We start from the raw sequence: 19,218 nt of genomic DNA on the forward strand, positions 1-19,218 counted from the left end.
TATCTGAATCACTAACTTTCGGCCAATATTATTTTCACTTAAAATCTCACCCAAGTTTCTCTTTTTAACACTTACTTGTGGGGAGTGAGGCACACGTGTGCCATGGCAAGCATGTGGAGCTTAAAGGACAATATGGGGGTCAGTTTGTTCCTTTCACCCATGGAACCCCAGGATCAAACTCATCAGATTGTCAGACTTGCCTGCAAGAGCTTTTACCACCTGAACCATCGTGTGGACCCCTCCACGGATCTTTTGACTATTGTCTAGTCATTTATTTTATGCTTGTTCTACTCTGTCACCACTGTAGTAAGGACTGTGATGATCTTTCTATTTATGAAACATCGTATATCTTTCCTGTTATTTTAATATAATTCCTGTGAGTCGAATCTGCAAACATTTTGACATTTTTATGCATATTTTCTGTTCTTTCCAAGACAACATTTTTGTTTTGTTTCGTTTTGTTTTTGAGACAGGGTTTCTCTGTGTAGTTTTGGAGCCTTTCCTGGAACTTGCTCTGTAGCCCAGGTTGGCCTCAAACTCACAGAGATCCTCCTGCCTCTGCCTCCCGAGTGCTGGGATTAAAGGTGTGCACCACCACCACCACCACCACCACCACCACCCAGCCCAAGACATCATTTTAATCTCCAAGTCCTGAGCACTTAATAAATCTGTTAAGGATTGCAAAAACAACAAAAAAATTTAACCTACTCTTTCAAAGACTAAGGATTTTTAATTCTGCATAATTAATAGGTATCGAGTCCCATTCAACCTGTTGAACAATTCTGAAGTGGGAAGTGTGGAACTGGGAAATAATAGCTATGAAATATAGACATGGGTGAAGAAAAAGACAAAGACACAAGATAGCTTCAGGAGGGCTCTTGAGTCAATACCACAGACCCTGGGTTTATTACTCACAGCCTTTTTATACCCAAAAGCAAGGAGGGCAAAAAGATCTCCTCCTTTCAAGGACATCAGGGTTCAAGGTACAAAGTACAGTTAAATGTAAGCACCTCCTTAGTACTCAAGACATCTGGTGACCACGCCTTATGGCAAAGCATCCTGTAAATAGGCCTTGAGATATAAGATACCTGGTAACCACACCTTTGGCCAAAACATCCTATCATGCCACCTTTCAGGGGAAAACAAGCTCGGACTCTCTGACCTTGAGTCAAGATGAAAACAAGCCACAAGCTGGAGTCTCTGTGGGTCCCCACAAATAGGATTTTATGACTCCTTAAAAGTTTGGTTGTTTGCACGTGCTAATTGTAAAACAATAAATAGTTTAAGTAGTGATGACTTTTTGATTTGTCTCAAAATTTCTCAGATTTCCCAAGAAAGGTGTGAAATATGTGATGATAGTGATGTATCCACAACTATTAAAATAGTTTCTTTCATTGACTATTTCTGAAATCAGTGGTAAAGCAATTTAAAACAGTGGTTAAAAAATAGTAGACTTGATGGTGGTAAAATGGGACCACTGGATGTGTCTTATATGAGAAAAAAACCTAAAATATCTTTTGCGGGGGTGAGACAGAGTCTCTTTACAAAGCTCTGGCTATCTTGGAACTCACTACCTAGATTAGGCTGGCCTTAAACTCACAAAGAACCTGCCTCTGCTTCCCAAGTGCTGAGATCAAAGGTGTGCGCCACCGCACTTGGCCTGAAATATCTTCAGCTTAACTTTTCTGCTTTGGTGCTATCATTTATTTTAATATTTGTTTGCCCATTATTTGAGCTTGATTTGTATTGGTAATTGACTCATTAAATATTGCAAATGTTTCAGCCTATGAAGGTTGTTGTAAAGATTGAGGGCACACTGTGAATATGACATTGGTGATACAGTGTGTGGCCTAGAATGTCCTGTACACATTAGCTATTTTATCCCACACCTAGAATCTCTCTGCTAAACCCATTTGCACAAGGGGAAGATTATCTCCTGAGCAGCCAACACCTTTCTTGCAGTGGAATTGGAAACTTATCCCAGAATCCAGAGGGTGAACTCATGTGAGGAAATTGGTTTCTGCATAGGTTGTAGCTAGAGCTGGACCTCCAGGCTCCACTGTCCCTCCGCTTGTCACATCCACCCCTGGAGGAACGGATGTGACCCTCATACAATACAAAGTATGGAAAATGATGTAGGGAAATGAACAATGCAACAACTAAAAAGAGGTAGAAAACAATCCTTTCCCCAAAATCACTATATTATTCTATAATAAATTAACTTAGTTTGACACATAAGCTTTGGATAATTCCTGGATTTTTGTTGCAAATTAAACAACTTGATTTTGACCTTTGTGCTCCTTTAGAAAAGGAAGATTAGGAAAGGAAACAGTATGTGATGTTTTTATCAAGAATTAGTTGCAATAACAGTTTAGTACTCTGGGTGTCGCTGTTCACCACTCAGGGGTGAAAATCAGGTATTTTAAATAAGAGCAAGGTTTCCGGAGCACAAAGGACTGGTTTTGGTCTTAAGGAAAGCATCAATCTGAACTCCTCGGAGCGCCAGCGTCCAAAGGTACAAGTACCTTATCTTGAAACCCAAAGATTGTGGGGCTCCTCAGGCCTGCACAGACAGGCTCAACGCCCAAGCTCAGGACTCTGTGCGGCCGGACTGCAATGGCGGCTCCTTACGGAGCAGACCGCAGGGGACTAATCTGGATCTGCATTTTCCTTGGATCCCTATGCGACATCCGCGCGGAACAGATCCGGTACTCTGTGCCAGAGGAGCTGGAAAGGGGCTCTGTGGTGGGCAACCTAGCCAAGGACCTGGGGCTGGAGCCCGGGAAGCTGACAGAACGCGGAGTCCGCATCGTCTCCAGAGGTAAGACCCAGCTCTTTGCTCTGAACCCGCGAAGCGGCAGCTTGGTGACAGCAGAGAGGATCGACAGGGAAGGGCTCTGTGACAGATCCCCAAAGTGTACCGCAAATCTGGAGATTCTCCTGGAGGATAAAGTGAGGATTCTTGCTGTAGAGGTGGAAATTATCGATGTTAATGATAATGCCCCCAGCTTTGGAGCGCAGCAGAGGGAAATAAAAGTCGCTGAAAGTGAAAATCCTGGGACAAGATTTCCTCTTCCTGAAGCTTTTGATCCGGATATAGGGGTGAACGCCTTGCAGGGTTACCAGCTCAGCTCTAATGGTCACTTCTCCCTGGACGTGCAAAATGGGGCAGATGGGATTAAGTACCCGGAGCTGGTGCTGGAGAACGCCTTAGATCGCGAGGAAGAAGCAGTTCATCACCTGGTTCTAACCGCCTTCGATGGAGGCGACCCGGTTCGCTCTGGTACTGCCACAATTCAGATAACACTGGTGGACACCAACGACAATGCTCCTGTGTTCACTCAGCCAGAGTACCACGTTAGTGTGAAGGAGAATTTGCCCGTAGGCACCCGGCTACTTACCATAAAAGCTACTGACCCAGATGAAGGAGCCAACGGAGAAGTGACGTATTCTTTCCGGAACGTAAGAGACAAAATATCCCAGCTCTTCCAGTTGAATTCTCTGAGTGGGGACATAACAATGTTGGGGGAGCTGGATTATGAGGACTCGGGATTCTATGACGTTGACGTAGAAGCCCACGACGGGCCTGGTCTCCGAGCCAGAAGTAAGGTACTGGTGACAGTTCTGGATGTAAATGACAATGCTCCAGAAGTCACCGTTACCTCTCTCACCAGCTCTGTCCAAGAAGCTTCCTCCCCAGGCACAGTGATTGCACTTTTCAATGTGCATGACAGTGACTCTGGAGAGAATGGCCTTGTCACTTGTTATATTCCAGATAATCTTCCATTCAGGCTTGAAAAGACCTATGGAAATTATTATCGGTTGTTGATACACAGACCTCTGGACAGGGAAGAAGTCTCCGAATATAACATCACCATAACCGCCACCGACCAGGGAACCCCACCGCTGTCTACAGAGACTTATATCTCACTGCAAGTGGTGGACATCAATGACAACCCACCCACCTTCACCCAGGCCTCCTATGCTGCCTACATTCCAGAAAACAACCCTAGAGGAGCCTCCATCTTATCCATAACAGCCCAGGACCCAGACAGTGGTGAGAATGCCCAGGTAATCTACTCTCTGTCCGAGGACACTGTCCAGGGGGCACCTCTGTCCTCCTACGTCTCCATCAACTCTAACACTGGTGTCCTCTATGCACTGCGTTCCTTTGATTATGAGCAGTTTCAAGACCTGAAGCTACTAGTGAGTGCCAGGGACAGTGGGAACCCTCCACTCAGCAGCAACGTGTCCCTGAGCTTGTTTGTGTTGGACCAGAATGACAACGCCCCTGAGATCCTGTACCCCACCATCCCCACTGATGGTTCTACTGGCGTGGAGCTGACGCCTCGTTCTGCAGAGCCTGGATATCTGGTGACAAAGGTGGTGGCAGTGGACAGAGACTCGGGACAGAACGCCTGGCTGTCCTACCGCCTGCTCAAGGCCAGCGAGCCAGGGCTCTTCTTGGTGGGGCTGCACACTGGTGAGGTGCGCACTGCACGGGCCCTGCTGGACAGAGATGCCCTCAAGCAGAGTCTGGTGGTGTCTGTGCAGGACCACGGCCATCCCCCTCTCTCTGCCACGGTCACGCTCACCATAGCTGTGGCAGATAACATTCCAGACATTCTGGCCGATCTGGGCAGCATTAACACTCACATTGACCAGGAAGATGCAGACATCACACTGTACCTGGTGGTCGCTGTGGCTGTGGTCTCTTGTGTCTTCTTGGCCTTTGTCATTGTGCTGCTGATACACAAGCTCCGTCACTGGCAGGCAACTCGCCTGCTTCGGGCTGCAGGTAGTGGGTTGTCCTCCATGCCTGCATCACACTTCGTGGGTGTGGACGGTGTACAAGCTTTCCTACAGACCTACTCTCATGAGGTCTCCCTCACAGCAGACTCTGGGAAAAGCCACCTGATCTTCCCGCAGCCCAATTATGCAGACACGCTCATCAGCCAGGAGAGCTGTGGGAAGAGCGATCCTCTCCTGGTATCTCAAGACTTGCTTGAAATAAAAGGAGACTCCAGCCTTCTTCAGGTGAGTGAGTCACTCCTTTAATGGGTCTTACCTTACTAAACCACAGGCAAGGCGTTTCATAAAGTGCCTCCAGTTGTATGTGTGTTGTATCAAACATATACACTTCTTTATTAATAGCCCTTTGCTTTAAAAGGGATAACGATTAATGGTAGTCACCACATCAAAAGTCATTTGTTGACTAATAAAATAACCTTTTTTTCTCTTTTTTTGTAATTTTGGCAGTTGAATACAGGCTTTGGGCATATAGGCAAGTCCTATGTTACTGAGTTACATCCCAAACCATGATTATCTATTATTTATCCTTCATAGTCTTCATTCAGTAGTGATTTTGATAAGAATTCCTTAATTTAGCTGGGCAGTGGTAGCACACACCTTTAATCCCAACATTCGGGGAGGCAGAGGCATGCAGATCTCTGTGAGTTTGAAGCTATCCAGGTCTACAGCGTGAGTTCCAGGACAGCCAGGGCTACATAGAGAAACCCTTTTGAAAAGCCAAAAAAAAATTCCTTAATTTTCTACCTCTAAACCATTCAAATTTTAAATGTCATTTTTCTATGTACATTTGAAGGCTAGAATTGACTTGTGAATAGAAGGAAATTGCACAAATTTCTATTTTCATCACTTTTCTCATTACGTTAATGGGGAAATCTCACTTGAATATTTTAAAGCATTTTAACTACAGTTTCACTTATTTTGTGTGTGTATCTATATGTTAGAGGGCAACTTTGGGGAATCAGTTCTCTCCTTCCATTATGTGGGTCCAAGAGATCAAATTCAGATGGAAAGGTGTGTGCCTAATGCTTTTAGCCACTGAGCCAATTTACATGCCATAACCTGAATATTTTAATTTCCCCTTATTACATTCAATTATTCTTTGCTTGGTGTTTACTTCCCCTTCCTTGAAAGAATTTTTTCTATTATAATTATACAATGACAATTTGTAGTGAGTCTTTCTCTGTCTCAACAGCCAGCTCCCAAATAATGACACAGAGAGACTTCTTATTAATTATGAAAGCTTGGCCTTAGCTTAGGCTTGTTTTTAGCTAGCTCTTATAACTTAACTCATTTCTATTCATGTATGTGCTATCATGTGGCTCACGGCTTTTCCATCTCCTCCTGTGTGTCCTGCCTTCTCTGCATCCAGCTGGTGACCCTGCCTTTCTTCCTGTCCGAGACCTCTCTGTCCCCAGAAGTCCCACCCAACCTCTTCCTGCCTAGCCATGGCCATTCAGCTCTTTATTAGACCAATCAGAGTGACACATCTTCACACAGTGTAAAGGACTATCCCACAACAACAATTTATGTGTAGTGAGGAAAATATTTAACCTTTAGCTATGACATTAACTTCTTTGTGGACTGGTATATTTCAAACATTTTTTTAAGCAAATTCTGACTGTCTAGCTTAGGCTGGCCTTTAACTCACTATACAGCCTATCCAAATGACCTGCAATTCACAATCCTCTTTAAATGCTAGGATTACAGGTGTGTGCCACTATGCCCAACTCAGATATTTTGTTGTTGCTGATACGAAGTACACCAGAGTATCTGGTTCCTTTGATACAACTTGGCTATTGCCCAAAAATATTGACCATTTTATTTCATTCATGTAAATAAATTGTAAGAGTAATTTTCATAATTTCTAATTTCCCTGTTATGACATCACCATTAAGTCCCAGCAAAACAGAATTTGCTTAAATCTTTCTGGTTTTCATCAGGTAAGGTTGGGTGACTTGGCTTCTGGACTGATATTATTCTTACTACTTAGTCAATTGATCTCATTCTCATCTGTCAGAATCCCTGAAATTATTCTTGGAAGGTTTACCACTATGTGACCTGGGATGACAAAAACTATCCCCTGACATGACAAAGTATTTTGTGTGTCAAAGATATGCAACACTTTTATTTCCTAAGTTTTCTTATAGTTCTATGAATTAATCCAGAATAAATGAAAATCTATACACAAATTCATTGGGTTTCTATAAAGGGGGATCATGGTAAGATTGTTGGATATGGCTCAATACTGTGATTTAGAAAGGAGAGTTGATGCTATGTGACTTTGTGTTCATGAGAAGCTGTGTACAATACACAGACTAGGTAGGAATAAGATTGCATGTTAACAAGCTGATCCTGGGCATGGAAAGAGATACAAATGAATACTGGGTGAGACTATCTGGGGACACAGTATTCCAAACACTATGGTGATAAAATATAACTCATATGTGTTTGTTCAGTTGGCCTAAAATTGGGTAAAACACACTCAGATATTGGCATCAAGAATATATTCAGCCAGAGTGATACATGTCAATGATTTGGTGAACAGTAAATATTTATAACTTGCTATCACAAGCTATAATAGAAAAATATTTTTGTATAAATGAGTACTGGGCTTCCTTAAGAAAATACAATTTCTGATTGGACAAGTTACTGTTTCTCCATGTAGTGGACTACTCCATGAGAAATAAATGCAGAGCTTTATGTACTCCTATGAAACAAAATATTTGACTGAAAGTCCAGGGTGGGTGCATATGTGGGTTTATTACTGGATGAAAGAAGTGAGAAGGAGAACGTTATGGTGTAATGTTTCCATTTGAATAAGAGGAGGGACGGGGACAACGTAAAGGTCGGCTGTGCTACCCAAAGCGTAACAAGAAACAGAACTCATTCCACTTGAGAATGAGAGATGTGCTACACGACTCATAGATGATAATAAGGACCCATACCATATGTAGCTTCTGAGTTAGGAACAATTTCAATATATTACCAAATTTAAAACAAATAAATACACCATAAATCTAAACCAGCAACAACAAAAATTCAAACGTTTGCAAACTTCAGTGCAATTTTTGAGAAGACCTCTGGGCGTCGCTGTAGGTCAAAAGAAGAGAAAGACCATTTCCCAGACGCGTTTGGGAGACTAGGAGAGTAACTTCCTGTGCAAACCAACCTTAGAGGAGCAGCCTGTGCACATTAGGATACAGCAAACAGCCCCAAGAAAAGTGGCGCTAGCCGGATTCGGCCACTAAGGGAGGGCTTACCCGCACCGACTAAGGAGCACAGCGGCAGCGCGAGCTAGGAGGATGAGGCGGGGCTCTGGGAGCGGAATGGCCCGGTGGCTGCAGGTACTGTCGCCCTTCCTTTTGCCATTGTTCCGCGGAGCTCTCCCGGATCAGATCCGCTACTCCATTCCCGAGGAGCTGGCCAAGAACTCAATGGTAGGAAACCTCGCCAAGGATCTGGGGCTGGGTGTCCAGGATCTATCCACCCGGAAGCTGAGGGTCAGCGCAGAGAAGGAATATTTTACTGTAAACCCAGAGAGCGGGGACTTACTTGTGGGTGACAGAATAGACAGAGAGCAGGTTTGCGGGAAGCAGCCTCTGTGTGTTCTGGAATTCGATATTGTCGCTGAGAAGCCATTAAATATTTTCCATGTAGCTGTAATTCTTCAAGATATAAATGACAACGCCCCTCAGTTCAAACAGAGCGAGGTGGATTTAAACATTGGGGAGTCCACCAGACCAGGGAAAGCATTTCCATTGGATCCAGCTCTCGATTCAGATGCTGGTTCTAATTCGCTGCAAAAATACTACCTCGGTGACAATGAATACTTTGAAGTCACAGAGAAAGAGAGCCCAGATGAACGTAAATATCCCGAGTTGATTCTAAAACGTTTTCTGGACAGAGAAGAGCATAATTTTCACCAGCTGGTCCTCACTGCTGTGGATGGAGGGGATCCTCCCCGAAGTGGCACCGCCCAGATCCGAATCCAAGTCACAGACGCCAATGATAACCCTCCAGTGTTCAGCCAGGATGTGTACAGGGTCACCCTTCGGGAGGATGTGCCCCCAGGCTTCTCCGTGCTTCAGGTGACAGCCACTGACCAAGACGAGGGCGTCAACGCAGAGATCACTTACTCTTTTCACAATGTGGATGAACAAGTGGAACGTGTTTTCAACTTAGACAAGCGAACCGGAGAAATCACGACAAAGGGTAGTTTGGATTTTGAGACTGCTAAGAGTTACTCCCTGAATGTTGAAGCAAAAGATCCCGGAGACCTAGCATCCCATTGCAGTGTCCAAGTGGAAATTCTGGATGAGAATGATTGTGCACCTGAAATGATTGTGACTTCAGTATTTACCCCCCTACCGGAAGATTCTCCACTAGGAACAGTCGTCGCCTTGATAAAAACGAGGGACAAAGACTCTGGAAGAAATGGCGACGTTTACTGCAACGTCTTGGGAAATGCAGAGTTTGTATTGAAATCTTCTTCGAAGAATTATTACAAGCTAGTGACAGACAGAACTCTAGACCGGGAAGAGATTCCAGAATATAACGTCACCATCGTAGCTACTGACAGGGGTAAGCCGCCGCTCTCCTCCAACGTAATCATCACCCTCCATGTCTCAGACGTCAACGACAATGCACCGGTTTTCCCCGAGGCCTCCTACCTGGTCCACGTGGCTGAGAACAACCCACCTGGAGCCTCCATCGCTCAAGTCAGCGCCTCTGATCCCGATTTGGGATCCAATGGTCACATCTCCTACTCCATCATAGCCAGCGACCTGGAACCTAAATCGCTGTGGTCCTACGTGACCGTGAACGCACAGAGCGGAGTGGTGTTCGCTCAGCGCGCCTTCGACCACGAGCAGCTGCGCTCCTTCCAGCTGACTCTGCAGGCGCGCGACCAGGGCTCGCCCGCGCTCAGCGCCAACGTGAGCATGCGCGTGCTGGTGGGCGACCGCAACGACAATGCGCCGCGCGTGCTGTACCCCGCGCTCGAGCCCGACGGTTCCGCGCTCTTCGACATGGTACCGCGCGCTGCCGAGCCCGGATACCTGGTCACTAAGGTGGTGGCTGTGGACGCAGACTCGGGACACAACGCCTGGCTGTCATACCACGTGCTGCAGGCCAGCGATCCCGGGCTCTTCAGCCTGGGGCTGCGCACTGGCGAGGTGCGCACAGCGCGTGCCTTGGGTGACAGGGATGCGGCGCGGCAGCGTCTTCTGGTCGCTGTACGTGATGGTGGACAGCCGCCCCTCTCGGCTACAGCCACGCTTCACTTGATCTTTGCTGACAGCCTGCAGGAGGTCCTGCCAGACCTCAGTGATGACCCTCTGCCATCTGACCCCCAGAGTGAGCTTCAGTTTTACCTGGTGGTGGCCTTGGCCCTGATCTCAGTACTCTTCCTTCTGGCGGTGATTCTGGCTATAGCCCTGCGCCTGCGCAGCTCCTCCAGCTCAGCTGCCTGGGGCTGCCTTCAGCCTGGTCTCAGCTCCAACCCTGCCACTGGAGTCCTCCCCAGTTACCCTGAGGGGACATTGCCTTATTCCTACAATGTGTGCGTTGCCTCACAGTCAGCTAAGACAGAGTTTAATTTTCTCAATGTGACTCCGGAAGTAGCCCCTCAGGACCTCCTCTGTGACGACACCTCTTGGATACCAGATACTCTTGGAGACACTGAGGTTCCTTTTGTCTCGGATTCTGCCTCAAAGGTGAGCTTCAATTTAATTCGTCTTTCTACTTAGGGTTTCAGTGTTTCTTAATAAATCACTAAGTGGTTTGGGTGGTTCCGTTGCCTAATTCATTGTCTTGTGACTTAGCCAGCCTTGAACGATGTTCTGCCTTAAGTGCGTTAACATTATCCAAATCACAGCTTACAGAAGGGTTTCTACCTTGGATGTGCAGTTTACTTACCTGTAATTACAAATGTTCACAGCGTGAGATACATCTTTTTCTTCGCCCCTACATTCCTCTCCACCCCGCAAAGCTCATCACTATTGGAAATCTGAGAGGTTCTTTCCATGTCAGATCTCTAATACTCAAATTTTGGTTCTGCTTCCTCTTAGATTTGTAGTGATTCAGAGTAAACATGGTCCTCATCTTACTAGTTTGTGAAAACTGAATATGAAAGAAACACATCACGCAGGGTGGTGGCTTGTTATCAACAAAGCATGGTGGGTAGGGTACTGTTCAACTGACTTGTTGGCAAACATTGTCAATGTATTACAAGCAGAGTGTCTTGGGTTTCCTGGAAGCTTTTTCTAAGTTTTGCTTTTATTTTATGTGTATGGGTGTTTTGCCTACATGTACGTCTGTGCACCTGGTATGCACAGAGGCTAGAAGAATCCTGGATCCACTCGAACTGGAGTTGCAGATGGTTGTGAACCAATGTGTGGGTGCTGGGAATCGAACCCAGGTTCTCTGGAAGAGCAGCCAGTGTTCTTAACTGCTAAGCCATCTTTCCAGCTGTCCCCAGGTTTCTTTTTAAAGGATGGGCAAAGTATGAAGCCTGAAGTGCTCATTAAGACATGTGAATTCTGTTAATAAATGTGAGAGTGCATCTTCATGAATAACTTGCTCTTAAGAAAAAAATGCAGGTGGTGGTGGCGTATGACTTTAATCCCAGCACTTGGGAGGCAGAGGCAGGTGGATCTCTGTGAGTTCGAGGCCAACCTGGTCTACAGAGCGAGATCCAGGACAGGCTCCAAAGCTACTCAGAGAAACCCTGTCTTGAAAAACCAAAAAAAAAAAAAAAAGGAAAGAAAGAAAGAAAAAAAGAAAAATGCACAGTGAGGACAAGTTTGCAACCTGTCCTTGTGTCGATTTCTACAAAAAGATCTGAAATGGTATGGTTTGGATTGTTTGCTCATTTACTCATGTATTTACTTATTGATGTTACTAAGCATCAAATGTGGGGGTCTCATACCTTCACAGCAAGCACTCTACCAACTGAACCATGTCTCAAGCCCTAGATTGTAAAAGTGTAGGTATCAACCCTCTCGAATAACAAATAAAAAATTACAGGTATCAACTAAAATCTTTTCCTGTTGATGAGTTATTAGGTAACTATTTGTTTTTCCCACAGGAGGGGCTCTCTGAACTGTCTCTCATTTTCTGCCATGGTTTTTCTTTTCATCTGTTATTCTTAAGAGTGATGACATTAAATATCTGCCTCAAAACAAATGGGCCACTGGCTACTGCTAACCAGATACCTATGTCCCCCCCCCCATGAGAGCTAAATGAAGCCCCATCTCTCATGATCACTATATCGGCTGCTACCAAGATCTTGTCCCAGTGAGATGTCTACAAGTATTGTGAATATAGTAATGGGAAGACATAAGTAATGCAGGTAACCCAACTGTCTTGAGACAGTGGAAATCTTATAGCCTTAGATTGGAAATTTGGAGACGTTCTCAAAAACTTCACAAGTACACTGTCTATTTTTCTGCATGTGACAGCAAATATGGGCCATTCTGCAAAGACACATTGAGAGCTGGGTTTGTTTCCCTGCCACACTAAGGGAATTTTAGGCAGATTTTCATAAACTTATCCTGATTTTAAAAAATGAAGCCTTGACATCAGCAAAGGTAAGAATTTCAATTTCTTGGTTAAACAGATTCGATGTGGGTAAGACATAAGGACTCAGTGGTACATAAAATCAGACTTCTCTGGAGAAGTAAAATAAAACTAATTATATTGATTTAGGTTGTGGAGGGTTTATTGTCAGAATTAAAAATTAAATATAAACACTGCTACACAATAATATATTAAATACACAGCAAAAACCTTGGAAATGAAAATAATCACTGAACCAAGGAGGATTAAAAATAGAATTGGTGTAGTAACTGGTTAGGACTCTGAGCGTCGCTGTTCACCAGACTGGGAAAGAAGCAGCCATAGAAGCGACCAGTTCCCAGCTTCCTCCGCACTAAACAGAGACCAGACAAGCTGCTGGGGAAAGCAACCCATCTCAACTCCTGCTCTCATCAGCTTTAGAAAAACAAGGAACCAGCAGGTAAACCAGGACTAAGAGGAAAGGGAAGGAAGAAAAGACAATGGCGGATCCACCAAAGCGCTGGAGCTGCAGCGACCTGCTGAAGTTCTTCATGCTGCTAGGGACGCTGTGCGCGCCAGGAAAGGGGCAGATCCGCTACTCGGTACGGGAGGAGCTGGACAAAGGCTCCTTCGTGGGCAACATCTCCAAGGACCTGGGGCTGGAGCCCCGCGAGCTGGCGGAGCGCGGGATCCGCATCGTCTCCAGAGGTAGGTCGCAGCTTTTCTCGCTGAGCCCGCGAGGTGGCAGCTTGGTTACCGCAGGGAGGATAGACCGGGAGGAGCTGTGCGCCCAGAGCGCGCCCTGTCTCGTCAGCTTTAACATCTTGGTTGAGAATAAGATGAAAATTTATGGAGTAGAAGTGGAAATCCTTGATATTAATGATAACTTCCCCCGGTTCCGCGATGAGGAGTTAAAAGTAAAAGTTAATGAAAACGCGGCTGCAGGAACACGGTTGGTGCTCCCCTTCGCGAGAGATGGGGATGTGGGTGTGAATTCCCTCCAGGGTTACCAGCTCAGCTCCAACCCGCACTTCTCTCTGGACGTGAAGAGCGGATCTGATGGGCAAAAGCATCCAGAGCTGGTGTTGGAACAGCCCCTGGACCGTGAGAAAGAGTCCGCTCACGACCTGGTCCTCACAGCGTTGGACGGCGGAAACCCAGTACATTCTAGCACTGTCCGCATCAGCGTGACCGTCCTCGATGCAAACGATAACGCACCCCTGTTCACTCAAAGTGAATATAGAGTGAGTGTCCCAGAGAACACACCTGTGGGCGCTCGACTCCTCACCCTCACCGCCACGGATGCCGACGAGGGAATCAACGCGAAATTGACCTTCTCTTTTCGCAACGAAGAAGACAAAATTTCCGAGACTTTCCAACTCGATTCTAACCTGGGGGAAATCTCAACTATTCAATCTCTGGACTATGAAGAATCCAGATTCTATCTCATGGAGGTGGTAGCCCAAGACGGAGGCGCTCTTCTTGCCAGCGCTAAGGTGTTGGTCACAGTCCAGGACGTGAATGACAATGCCCCAGAAGTGATACTCACCTCCCTCACCAGTTCCGTTTCTGAAGACTGCCTACCCGGAACCATAATTGCACTCTTTAGCGTACACGATGCTGATTCTGGGGAGAATGGAGAGATTTCGTGTTCTATTCCCAAGAACTTGCCCTTCCGACTGGAAAAGTCAGTTGATAATTACTATCACCTATTAACAACAAGAGCACTGGATAGAGAAGAGACTTCGGATTACAACATCACGGTAACCGTCACTGACCATGGGACACCTCCCCTGTCTACAGAAAACCACATCTCTCTGAGAGTAGCAGACATAAACGACAACCCGCCCACCTTCTCTCGTTCCTCCTATTCCACTTCCATCTCCGAAAATAACCCCAGAGGTGTCTCCATTTTCTCGGTGACTGCCTATGACGCTGACAGTGGTGATAACGCCCGGGTCACTTACTCCCTGGCTGAATATACGTTTCAGGAAGCTCCCGTGTCCTCCTACGTCTCCATTAACTCTGACACTGGTGTCCTGTACGCCTTGCAGTCCTTTGACTATGAGCACTTGAGAGACCTGCAGCTACTGGTGACAGCTAAGGACAGTGGGAACCCTCCACTCAGCAGCAATGTGTCCCTGAGCTTGTTTGTGCTGGACCAGAACGACAACGTTCCTGAGATCCTGTACCCAGCTATTCCTACTGATGGTTCCACTGGGGTGGAACTGGCGCCCCGCTCTGCAGAGCCTGGATACTTGGTAACCAAAGTAGTGGCAGTGGACAGAGACTCCGGACAGAATGCCTGGCTGTCCTACCGCCTGCTCAAGGCCAGTGAGCCAGGGCTCTTCTCCATTGGCCTTCACACAGGTGAGGTGTGCACGGCAAGGACTCTATCCGATAGAGACGCCCTCAAGCAGAGCCTGGTGGTGGCTGTCCAGGACCATGGCCAGCTCCCTCTCTCAGCCACCGTCACCCTTACTATCGCTGTAGGGGATAGCATCCCGGATGTACTGACTGACTTAGGCAGCAGCAACACTCCTACAGAGCCCCAGGACTCAGACCTCACACTCTACCTGGTGATATCAGTGGCAGTGGTGTCCTGTGTCTTCCTAGGATTTGTTACTGTGCTGTTGGCCCTCAGGCTTAGGCACTGGCACACGTCACGCCTGCTTCAGACTTCCACAGGCAGATTGGCCAGCATGCCCGCCTCTCATTTTGTGGGCATGGATGGGGTACAGGCTTACCTGCAGACCTATTCCCATGAAATCTCCCTCACTACAGACTCCAAAAACAGCCACCTGATCTTCCCCCAGCCCAATTACGCCGACAGGCTCATTAGTGAAGAGAGCTGTGAAAAGAGTGAGCCTCTCTTGATACCGGATAATATTCACGAAAACAAGGGAGAGCCTGGAGCTGTTCAGGTCAGTTTCCTCTTTCACTAAGAACCAAAGCATTTTCTTCATTTATCTTCTCACTCATTTTTCTGGTAGAGTTAAAATCAGACAGTTATATAGTGGGTCATCATTTGCAGTATTGGAGTTTAACTCAATTTTGTCCAGTAATGGATACTTTTTCAAATTATATTTGGGACTGAATATCTTTTCTCGGTGTATGGACATTTTAGAAAAACTAACTGATAACAGTAGACTCACCTTAAAGGAAATCCATAAACGTAATCACTTCCCTTTAAAATGTTGCTAGTTTAAGGGTACCTATTTTGTTACTAGAAGAGTTATATTAGTTCAAATTGTCTATGTGTATTCCCTTTGGGATATTTGTCTACACACCGTTAGTGGGCAAGTTTTGTAGGGATGGTGGCTTGAATGAAAATGGCCCTCAGAGGTTCTCATATTTGAGTCTTCATCACCAGAGAATGGAACTGTTTGAGAAGGAATAAGAGGTGTGGCTTTGTTGGAGTAGGTTTGTCACTGGGGGTGGGCTTTGAAATTTCAAAAGCCCACACCAAGCGCGCTCTCTCTCTCTCTCTCTCTCTCTCTCTCTCTCTCTCTCTCTCTCTCTCTCTCTCTCTATCAGGATGTAAAGCTCTCAGCTACTCTTCCAGCACTATACCTGTGTACTTCCTACCATGATGATCATGGTCTAAAATTCTAAAACTGTAAGCAAGCCACCCCCAAGTAAATGCTTCATTTTAGCCAGACAGTGATAGCACATGTCTTTAATACCAGCACTTGGGAGACAGAGGCAGGTAGATCTCTGAGTTTGAGGCCAGACTGGTCTACTTTGTAAGTTCCAGGACAGCCAGGGCTACACAGAGAAACTGTCTCAAAAAAAAATGCTTTCTTTTATAAGAGTTACCTTCGTCATTGTGTCTCTTCACAGTAATATAACAGTAACAAGACAGTAGAGGATATTATATGTGCTTTATATATTAGTATACATGTATATAAGAATTGACAGTACTTCAACAAATCAGTAGTCACTAAGAAAAACATTAGCTCAATTCCTACCAGAAATGTAGATTAGGCTGGATGGTGGTGGAGCATGTGTTTAATGAGAGGCAGAGATAGGCAGACCTCTGTGAGTTGGAGGCAAGCCTGGTGTACAGAGCAAGTTCCAGGACAGCCAAAGCTACACAATGAAACCTCATCTCAAAAGAAAGAAAGAAGAGAGAGAGAGAGAGAGAGAGAGAGAGAGAGAGAGAGAGAGAGAAAGAAAGAAAGAAAGAAAGAAAGAAGAAAGAGAAAAAGAAAGGAAGGAAGGAAGGAAGGAAGGAAGGAAGGAAGGAAGGAAGGAAGGAAGGAAGGAAGAAAGAAGAAAGAGAAAAAGAAAGGAAGGAAGGAAGGAAGGAAGGAAGGAAGGAAGGAAGGAAGGAAGGAAGGAAGGAAGGAAGAAAAAAAGAAAGAGTAGATTAGATTTATGATAAAATCACAATATTCTAAAATTAGAAGAGCCTGTGTTAACTAATCCATGTAATTATTGCATATGTGTCTTCATTGGGAGAATAAACCAGTGAGACGTAACCTTAGAATTCTGTTCTATTCTGTGACATATGTTAAAGTCTCCAAAGAGTTATATGCACTATTTTCAACCAATATGAATGATTCACGCCCCTGGCATCTGCTGGTTTCTGCCAATTCACTTATCAAAATCAACATCTCTCAGAATGTTTACATGCTCCCATGTGTAAACGCAAATCTGATTTGTTATAAGAGTATCAGAATTGTATTCAAGAAGGTCAAGATGACTTAAGAATGCTTTATATTTTAAAATTCACTTCTTAGGGGTGACCTTGTTTTAGGTTAATAGACTTTTCTTAAAGAAACTCTTGTGGGCTGGAGAGATGGCTCAGAGGTTAAGAGCAGTGACTGCTCCTCCAGAGATCCTGAGTTCAATCCCCAGCAACCACATGGTGGCTCACAACCATCTAAAATGAGATCTGATGCCTTCTTCTGGTCTGCAGACAGAATACTGTACACATAATAAATAATAAATCTTAAAAAAAAAAGAAATCAGAGCAATTGTTAAAAAAAAAAAAAGAAACTCTTGTTTATGAGTCTCCAGTCGCAGGAGCATGGATCATTTAAAGGAATAACTACTCAATTCATTTTCTGCACCTTTTCATATACCCTTTGCTAACTGACCTTTCAATTAGGAATGAATGTTTAAAATTAAAATAGGTATTAGTGGTGGGGTTATGAGTTGTTATTTCAGACTCATTAAAGGTTTATTAACACACTTAAAACCCAGGAACACTTGATAGATATTTTTTAAACATTTAAAAGATATACAGGGTATCTACATATGTACATTCTTCTGATAGCAGTATTAACTGTTATAGAACAGATAACAATATGAACAGCAGACTTGCTGAAGAACTAATGCATTTGAAAACTAAGAAGAAAAACTGTGCATGTCACTGGCCTTTCTTTGGACAACCAGCTCCCCAATAATGACATGGAGACTTTTTATTAATTATGAAAGCTTGACCGTATCTTGGGCTCATTCCCAACTAGCTCTTAAGACATTAATCTATGTTCTGCCATGTGGCTTGACTTCCTCTGCATTTGGCTGGCGAATCTCCCACACCTCTAAGTTCCTATATTTCTCCAGAAGCCCCACCTATCCTCTCCTGCCTAGCTATTGGTCATTCAGCTCTTTATTAAACCAATCAGAAGGTGCCTTAAGCAGGTGAGATTAAACAGACACATCTTCATTCGGTGTACAAAAAGATTATCCCAACATATTCAAGGTGTCATTGGTGTCTCCACAGAAATATGCCTTTCCAGTGTGTGTGTGTGTGTGTGTGTGTGTGTGTGTGTGTGTGTGTGTGTGTGTACAAATGCTTGTGGAGGTCAAGGACAACTTCAGGTGTTGTTCTTCAGGTGCCATCCAACTTATTATTGAGACAGGATCTCTCATTGGCCTGAAGCTCACCAGGTGTGCTAGTTGTCTGTCCAGGAGTCCCCAGATATCTCCTGTCTCCACCTCCCCAGTACTGGAATTGCAAGCACTTTCCAGCATGCCAGCTTTTTAGCAAACTCCTCACACTTGCAAACCAAGCACTTCCTTGACTGAGCTTATCTCCCTATCCCCCTTTCCACTACTTTTAAAGAAAATCTTATATCTGGTTGTGTATCCTGAAATAAGCTTTGTGCAATGGAGAAACATCCTTTAAATCTCTATAAACAACTAATAGATGTTACATTATAAAATGCTTGTTCTATACACTGAAAGTATATGTACCCTGCATACATTATATTCTTTTAAGTATTAGTTGTATGTGTGTTAGGAACGATTCCTTTCCCATAAGAATGAGGTACTCACACAGTAGTGGGAAGGCACTTTGCTTGTATGTGTTTTGAAAGTCTTGTTTCAGTGATTTTATTTTAATGTTTGGAAAGTACAGATGCTGAGGTAGAGGAGATGGCTCAGCAGTGAAGAGCACTTGTGCTCTTGCAGAGGACCCCAGCTGGGTTCCCAGCACCCATTTGGCAGCTCAAGGCTGTCTATAACTTTACAGTTTCAGGGCATCTGGCACCCTCCTCTGGCTTCCACAGGTTCCAGGCATGCACTTGGTACACATACAGGCAGATAATTCACCTATACCCATAAGATAAAAATAAGTAATTTTAAAAGAACCCGTCCACAGAACTGATGTACAAACAAAAAAGCTGGGTATGTGTCTATAACCACAATGCTGGGGAAGCGGGAGTGATGGAGACAGGGAGATCCCTGGGACTTGTTGTCCAGTCAGACTGACCAATCAGTGAGCACTAGGTTCCATGAAAGACCCTGTAGATGTATCCAACAGTCTTATTAAATAAGAAACACAGAAACAATGTAAAAGAGAAAGCCAAGAGGTCAGAGCTCAGAGCTAAAATCTCA

General features: G+C 44.9%; 1 protein-coding gene across 7 annotated transcripts in view; it reads left to right on the top strand.

The window, feature by feature from the left end:
* The window catches only part of LOC102907684 (protocadherin gamma-C4), a 200,658-nt gene that overhangs the window by 29,001 nt on the left and 152,439 nt on the right, over positions 1-19,218 (top strand). Inside the window, exon 1 of one of the 7 annotated variants that reach the window (XM_042264438.2) lies at positions 628-5,037. The exons of 4 other annotated variants lie outside the window; for them this stretch is intronic. In XM_042264438.2, coding sequence (XP_042120372.2) covers positions 2,617-5,037 — 2,421 coding nt within the window. In that variant the 5' untranslated portion in view covers positions 628-2,616. Of the gene's footprint in view, positions 1-627; positions 5,038-5,085; positions 10,527-11,580; positions 15,294-19,218 lie in introns of those variants that run through there. 2 more of the 7 variants (XM_042264444.2, XM_042264437.2) reach the window with 2 other exon arrangements.

Source organism: Peromyscus maniculatus, chromosome 19 (assembly GCF_049852395.1).
Source record: "Peromyscus maniculatus bairdii isolate BWxNUB_F1_BW_parent chromosome 19, HU_Pman_BW_mat_3.1, whole genome shotgun sequence".
Classification (NCBI taxonomy): Eukaryota; Metazoa; Chordata; class Mammalia; order Rodentia; family Cricetidae; genus Peromyscus; species Peromyscus maniculatus.